Below are 7,402 nucleotides of genomic sequence, written 5' to 3' on the forward strand. Positions count from 1 at the left end.
AAGATACCCTTATATGTAGATCAAAACCCTGTCAGTTTATTAAAATATAAAATAATAAATGACTCCACTTATGAGAGAAAATAGACCAATATTTTGTTAGGAAAACATGCTTCTCATCCATGCATCCATTACGACTATTTTAGAAGAAAGAACCAAAATGACTATCTTCAAGGATTTTATAGTTAAATTTTCTGTCATCCAAGGGGAACAGCAAAGAAATTAAAGCAAAAAGTATTAGCTGAGATAAATATAATGCCTTTGTTACATACTTACATTACCATGATCATTTAAAACTATAACATAACCCACATTATGACCAAAAAATGCTATATGTAATTATATAACTGTTTTAACAACTGTTATATCTGATCACCATCAATCTTTGAAGCTATGTTGCATGGGTACTCCATTTTAGACTGAGTACCGGTACCGGATACGTACTGGGTACCGGTACGCGTATGATACTCCCCCGGTACGCACCGACGCCGTACCTATTTTATTTTTTTGTTTTTTGCAATGGGTACACGCGTGGTACGCGCGTGGTACACCAATCCAAAAAAACACGTTTTTTTTTCTCCTTTTTCTTTTATTATTAGTTTTTTTATATATGGGGAGGGATCAAATTACACCGGTGTAACATTTGAGTAATGTTACACTAACGAATACAAATTTTACAAAATCCACCGTTGGATTGAAAGTTTATATCGTACAGATCATCTATGTTGAATTGTATAAAAATCTAAAATCGTTTGATATGTTTTTGAGATAGATCAAGATTAACGGTATTCAATAAAAACACATAAATCATTAATCTTCATCGGTCTCAATAACATATCAAACGATTTTAGATTTTTGTAAAATTTAACATGGATGATCTATACGATATAAGTTTTCAATCCAACGGTGGATTTTGTAAAATTTGTATTCGTTAAAGCGTTATTGAGCGGTGTAACATTAATCAAATGTTACAACGATGTAATTTGATCCCTCCCCATATATATATATGTAAGCAGATTGGAATCACCAATAGTTTTTCAATTAATGTAAAACAATATGGATAAAAGAAATTACTAGTGATGGTTTAGATGTAGTTTTAATTACCAGTAAACTAATAGAACTATTGATATCATGTATGGAGCATTGCTTGAGAAAGAATCTACAAACTATTGATATCAATCTAATCAATTTCTAAAACATTCTTATGAAAGATACAAAGGAATTTTAGGGAGCTTAGATCAAATTTTAAGAGAATCTCTTTGTTTTATTAAAAACTTTACAAAGGAAAACTCACTGCAATAAAATATTGGTGAATGGAAAAAGAGTGTAAAGATAGACATGAATTCAAACACAAACAACCAAATCAACAAAGCCACATATACAAAGGTAAACCTCGTATTGTGATTGAAAACATTCTAAATAGAGTTGGACAAGTTATTTCATCAAGTGAAGCTATTAGTAGACAAACCAATGTTGGATAATTTATCAGCACAACAATTCCTCTCTTTGACAATGTGAGTGACTTTAAAATCTATTTGAGAAAGATGATGCAGACAATGTTGGATATGAAGAGTCCAAGAAATAATGCGAGGTTGCAAGGCAAAGTAACCAGTTGTGAATCAAATTTAGCCAGAGATGATGCCAACTCTTATCAAAAATAATTTTAATGGCAAAAATAGCAATTTCATCATAGTTTGAAACATTGTCACTTTATTGTGAAGTTTTTCTTTAATTTCGTCTTCAGGTTCAGGTATTTCATCAAAAGCTAACTCCTCCATCATCATAATTTGATCATCGATAGGATTTTTTGGAGGGACTATTATGTTAGCTATGTTTGAGTACCTTGTTGGGTCAGGACACATGAATTGAACATGTTCTTCCAAGTTAACAGTTCCTCCTTGTTTGTACACAAAAACTCCCCATTCACTTAGTGTCACGAAACTGGACAAGGCTTCATATGAAATTTGCACTTGATTCCATTCATGCTTAAGAAGTAATGTATCAAGACTTAGCCACTCTTCGTCATTGTATAAGAGTCGTAGATCACAAACTAAAACATGATCAGGTCCAATTCTGAAGTTGTAATAGCCTTTGCGAAGTACACATTGACCGTTGATAACCAAATGAAGTTGAACAAGATCCTGATTTATACTTTGTTCCCCATCCACAGCTTGGAACACCAATGATAAAGCAACATTAATGGGAAACTTCCCACGAACCCATAAACACGGAATTCCTCCTTTGTATCTATAATCAAACCATTTTGGAACCTTAATTCTAGGCATCACAATTTCTAATCCATGCCTCTCTTTCTTCACCTGTCATTTTGCAAGATCAAAAAATTATCAGTAACATCTTTAACTCCATGTTTCACTCTTAGAGTCCGTTTGATTTGTAAAATGTCAGTACTGAAAAGAATAGTACATGAGAATATCTATTAGTTACATTTTCCATTACTACCCTTTTTATTTGCATGCCAATACTTCATAAAAAACTTGTTTTTCAAGGCAAACAAGAAATAAAAAACCGACAATGAAAGATAAAAAATGGTAAAGGCATATAGCATTAAAAACCTTTACCGACGAACAATTGTTGTCTCTACGGTCATGATATACCTTCAATTACACCTCTGTTTCTATGTCAATTAGTCATTTTATCTAATATATATATAGGACAAGCTATGAAGAGGTTCTGTACCTGATCCCATAGCATGTCTGATGTCTTCGAAGAAAAGATGCAGGAATATCTTGCATCTAATTTTTTAATAGTGCATGGCAACTCTGAAATGTGTGCAAGACTCCAACAATTACGGACATCCAGAATTCTCAAGTTGGTGCATTCGGGAATTTTTTGAAGTTTTTTGCAATCACTAACATCAAGATTTGTCAAGTGAACAGACTCTTTAATGCACGATGGGAGAGAGACAAAATTGTTACCTGATGCAATCAATTCTTCTAATTTTGGAAAACATATGAGAATTGTGTGAATATCTTCATCTGACAAGCCACTGTTTTCAAGATGAATTATTTTTAATGTTGAACGTTCATTGGATTCTGAAGGGCTATCAGGTAGCAATCTTCTGAAAGATTTACTAAGTTTAGAACATCCTCCAAATTTAAAAGCAACAACATTTGGTAGCGTGAATAAGCTACTTGGTAGATATTCAAGATTCTTGCTATGTTGCATCTCTATCGAAACAAGTCCAATAAGATTACCAATGGAATTTGGCAGTTTCTTAATAGAGGTCCTCTGCATATGAATCTTCAATGGTTTATTCATCTTGTTCACTATATCTGGGAAGTGTTCAAGGTTGGTACAAAAATCAAGGACAAGGACTTCTAGAGATGGTAAAAATATTCTTGGCAGAAAATTTTCAAGTTTGGTGCATCCCGAAGCACTTAAGTGGACAAGATGTTTGAGAAATCCAATGGATTCATGAACCGTAGTTAAGTTCTCACAAAAATCAAATTGCAATTCTCTCAAATTTTCAACTTTGGACACATCCGGCATTGTTGTGATAGATGAAGTAAATGAGAAATTCATGACAGTCAGATATGAAAATTGCTGTCAAAAGAACAAAAAAATAGTCAATCAAACTAATTTATTGTTATATGTAAAAATGAAATGAAAAGAATAAATAAAAACAATTTTTTATTTTACCTTAAATGGCTCTTCCATTGTAAGTTGACTAGTAGACAAATTTAAGATGATGACTTTTGTCGGATAAAATTTTGGTGGGAAAGTCTTTGAAGGGTATTCCTTCCAGTCAAGTACCCTTAAATGATTTGGAAGATGTTTAGGCTCTGATGAAAAAGTTGTATTTCGAACAATGAGAATTCTGAGACGATTCATCTTCTCAAAAGCGGAATCATTCAAATATACGTCTGTTGTATATTCAAGAGGTTCAAGCATTATCCCTTGAATTGCATCACTCCCCTTTGAAACAAATAAAAAAATATAAAGTCAATTGCATATACATTGTCATTAACATATCAACATAATGTATAAATGAGCAGCACAGATGATTATTCTCTTACTGAATCGTTGGCTGATAATACATCAATGACATCTTGATGAAACCATAATCTACTACGTTTTGCAGGATTATTTGGTGCCTCTTGCCTAACAATCTCTCTACCCATATCCTGTATTAGGTCATGCATATTCAAGTATCCATTATCAACATTCAAGAGAGATTTATTAACAAGCTCTTCAATATTTGACGCTGCGCTGAATTCATCAAGTATTTCTTCAACATATTCTATGCTTTCCCCTTTGAAGAAGCAAGCTATATCGAGGAAAACACTTTGTGCAGAAGGCTCCAACACATCATAGCTTACTTTAAGCACATCTTGAATCCCTTTACGCGGAATCCTCTCATAATCTTTCAATGCAGACTCCCAAGCTTTTAAACTTTTTCTAGTAGCCAAATTGGAGCCTATAACTTTTAAAGCCAGTGGAAGACCTTTTGCATAACCAACGGCACGAGAAGACACGGCTTCATATCCTGTTTTAGGATTGCTTTGTCCAAAGGCATTTCTACAAAACAACTCAAGAGAATGTTGCTCATTAAGTTCAGTCATTTCATAAGTCTTAACTTCTATCGGATAAGTACCCATGAGTAAACCTTTGTCCCTTGTGGTTATAATGATCCTACTACCTGGACCAAACCAATCACTTCCTCCTGCTAAGTTTTCAAATTGTTTCATCTCATCAACATCGTCAAGTACCAAAAGAACCTTTTTCCTTCCAAGCTTGTGTTTTATTTCATAGATTCCTTTACTTGTACTTCCCCACTCCGTTTCTGGCTGCTCAAACATCTCTGATAAAAGGGTCTTCTGTAGATCTTCTTGCCCATTGATTTTGTTCGATTTTTCACTAACATTGGCAAGAAAACTTCCAGCTTCAAATCGGTGCACATTCTTGTTATACAATGCTTTTGCAAGTTCTGTTTTCCCTATTCCACCAAGTCCAATTATGCCCAACATGCATACAGTATCGTCATTTGGCTTCAAGTTTAGAAGTGACTTCGCCTCTTCTATGTGTTCATCAAGTCCAACTGGTTTCTCACCAACAAGTAAAGGTTTAGGAGCTATATTAGCGTGAACCTTTTCAGCAATCTCTTTAACATGATTGATTTCGTGCCTATAAAAATATGACATAATTTTTTAATAACGTCAGCTTATTTTGTTCTAGAAGCATAAATTCGATTGTTGTAATAACAAGTACAAAACTTATTATTAACCATGATGATAAAAACCAGAAAATAGCTACCGCTCATTTCCAACAAAATCAAACTGAAATAAGCATTGCTTCTAATTAGAAAAATGTAACCATGAATTGAATTAATATTTTGTTAACTTCATAATCTTTTGCACAGTTTTAGTTCAGTTCAGTTTTTGTTAACATGGTGTATTTGATTTTCCATACTAAGTTGAGAAAAATGAGACTCGATAAATTCAAACTTACTAATATGGATTCTCTCTAGTATTTGAGGATTTCATTTTAGAGACAGAGTAACACATAGAATAAACTCCCAATTTGGTCCTTGACTTTGTAAGACAATCCCAAATATGTCGCTGACTTTGTGAATATTTCAAAAAGGTCCCGGACTTCACTAAAATGTCAAGTTAGTCCCTAGTTTTAGCCACTAACTATCAATTAACTCCCTATACTTTAATAACTTTATTCACTTGCTATCAATTAAGTTTTTATCATACTTTTAGGATTTATATGAATAAAATTTGACAAAGTCAGGGACCTTTTTGAAATATTGATAAAGTGCAGGACCTCTCAACCTATTTGAGAGGTCCTGCAAAGTTAGGGACCAATTTGATGGTTTATTCATAAAACCCTCATATACCGGAAATGATCTCAAATTCAAACTACCTCAAAATTTATCAGCAATTTTAGCTTAAAGACAATAAATGCACTTTTATGTTGTATATTTAGATACTTCAATTTGTAGACAAGACAAAGATTATATAATAACAGAATTGTAGTTACATACCCAATGTCGATATGGTGACCTTTCAAGTCTGCGACTTTAGACAATGCTGCTGTCCATGCTTGTATTTTTTCTGAGTCTTTTCCAAACCTAATCTGATAAGCAACCATGGCTTCTCCATAGCTATTTCTTTGATGTCGTACATCGGATGGATCAACATGGTAAAAAATTGGGAAAGCAAGTTGTTTGTTGTTACTTTTTGTACATTCCACGATCTTCACGAGTTCGCCAAGACACCACCTGGAAGATGCATAATTCTCAGAAAAAACAATAACTGAGATCTTAGATTCTTCAATGGCTTTTGAAAGGGAAGGTGAAATATCTTCCCCTATTCTCAGATTCTTATCATCAAAGAAAGCATTGATTCCTCTCTGCCGCAATGCATCGCGAAGATATCCAATAAAACCGTGTCGCGTGTCTTCCCCTCTAAAACTGAGGAAAACATCATAAGTGAAACCATGTGACTGTTCTTCATAATTTGCCATAGATATTTATAGTGAAATCATAGTAGTGTTAGTATAGATAGAAGAAATGTTAACAGCAGGATGTGTATGTGTATGTGTATGTGTATGTGTGTGTGTACATGCACACTGCAAATTATATTATTTTGGTTTGGTACAACTATATACTGCAAGTAGTTAAGAACACAAACCATCAATGAGGCAGGCAACTATGAAGTTTCTTGGGAGGTCATATTGATTATTGGTGGCAACTTGGCTATCCACCTCATAAAGTTGGGTGGGTGATGTCACCCATCTGAGGTGTCTTAAAAATTAAAATGAAATGATCAGAAATTAAAAGGGTTAAATAAGTTGGTGTTCTTTGTACTATTGTGCCACTTTTATAGGTAATTTTCTAAAATATCACTACAAATATCTACATGGTGTGATTTTAATTGGAGCTTGTGTAAAAAAAATTATATTATAAGTTTATACAATTTAAATTATTTTCTATAAAAATTTACACAACATAAATCGCTAAAAAAGAAATAAAATAAAAATGACTAACGCACATGATAAAATTAATTAAATCATCATGTTACAAAATTTTAACGTTTAATTCGTATATATCATATAATTTTATTATTTTTGTAGAAGCCATTTTTTTTTTATCGAATGTAGAAGTCATTAGATACTGAAATTAGTCTGTCTATAAAAAAACCATATATTCGTCATAAAAAAAAAAAAAAAAAACCATATTCTCCATACTGACAATGAAAAAAAGCCTTATTAAGTTATAATCACATAAGCAATTTTTCATAGGCACTGTTAAAAAGGGAACCTGGCTAGAAGGTATAAAACATTAAATTTGAACCATTGAAATAAACTATCATCTTTTGAGTGATCCTTAAGGGTAATGTTCACTATCATCTTGGTCTAAGTTTGACCAATCTTTTGA

General features: G+C 32.9%; 1 protein-coding gene across 2 annotated transcripts; it reads right to left on the bottom strand.

Moving 5' to 3' along the window:
• Positions 1-1,014: 1,014 nt before the first annotated feature.
• On the bottom strand, positions 1,015-6,960 carry LOC123882298 (disease resistance protein RUN1-like). 2 transcript variants are annotated; one of them, XM_045931133.1, is made up of 5 exons: positions 6,008-6,952; positions 4,035-5,142; positions 3,658-3,933; positions 2,695-3,561; positions 1,015-2,315 (listed from the first exon to the last, which is right to left on the bottom strand). In XM_045931133.1, the coding sequence occupies exons 1-5, from the start codon at positions 6,487-6,489 to the stop codon at positions 1,623-1,625; spliced, it is 3,426 nt and encodes a 1,141-aa protein (XP_045787089.1). In that variant the 5' UTR covers positions 6,490-6,952; the 3' UTR covers positions 1,015-1,622. The 2 variants fall into 2 exon arrangements, with proteins under 2 accessions (XP_045787089.1, XP_045787090.1); XM_045931134.1 differs by having other exon boundaries at positions 1,152-2,315; positions 2,934-3,561; positions 6,008-6,960.
• Positions 6,961-7,402: the final 442 nt, after the last annotated feature.

Source organism: Trifolium pratense, linkage group LG4 (genome assembly GCF_020283565.1).
Source record: "Trifolium pratense cultivar HEN17-A07 linkage group LG4, ARS_RC_1.1, whole genome shotgun sequence".
Lineage (NCBI taxonomy): Eukaryota > Viridiplantae > Streptophyta > Magnoliopsida > Fabales > Fabaceae > Trifolium > Trifolium pratense.

Bases quoted from the DNA above. Each gene is read 5' to 3' on its own strand.
- LOC123882298 (XM_045931133.1), bottom strand. From the start codon at position 6,489: ATGGCAAATTATGAAGAACAGTCACATGGTTTCACTTATGATGTTTTC. The intron at 5,143-6,007 runs GTATGTAACTAC...ATATTTTTATAG, and splicing joins GGTCACCATATCGACATTGG to GCACGAAATCAATCATGTTA. The intron at 3,562-3,657 runs GTAAAATAAAAA...TTCTTTTGACAG, and splicing joins CAATGGAAGAGCCATTTAAG to CAATTTTCATATCTGACTGT.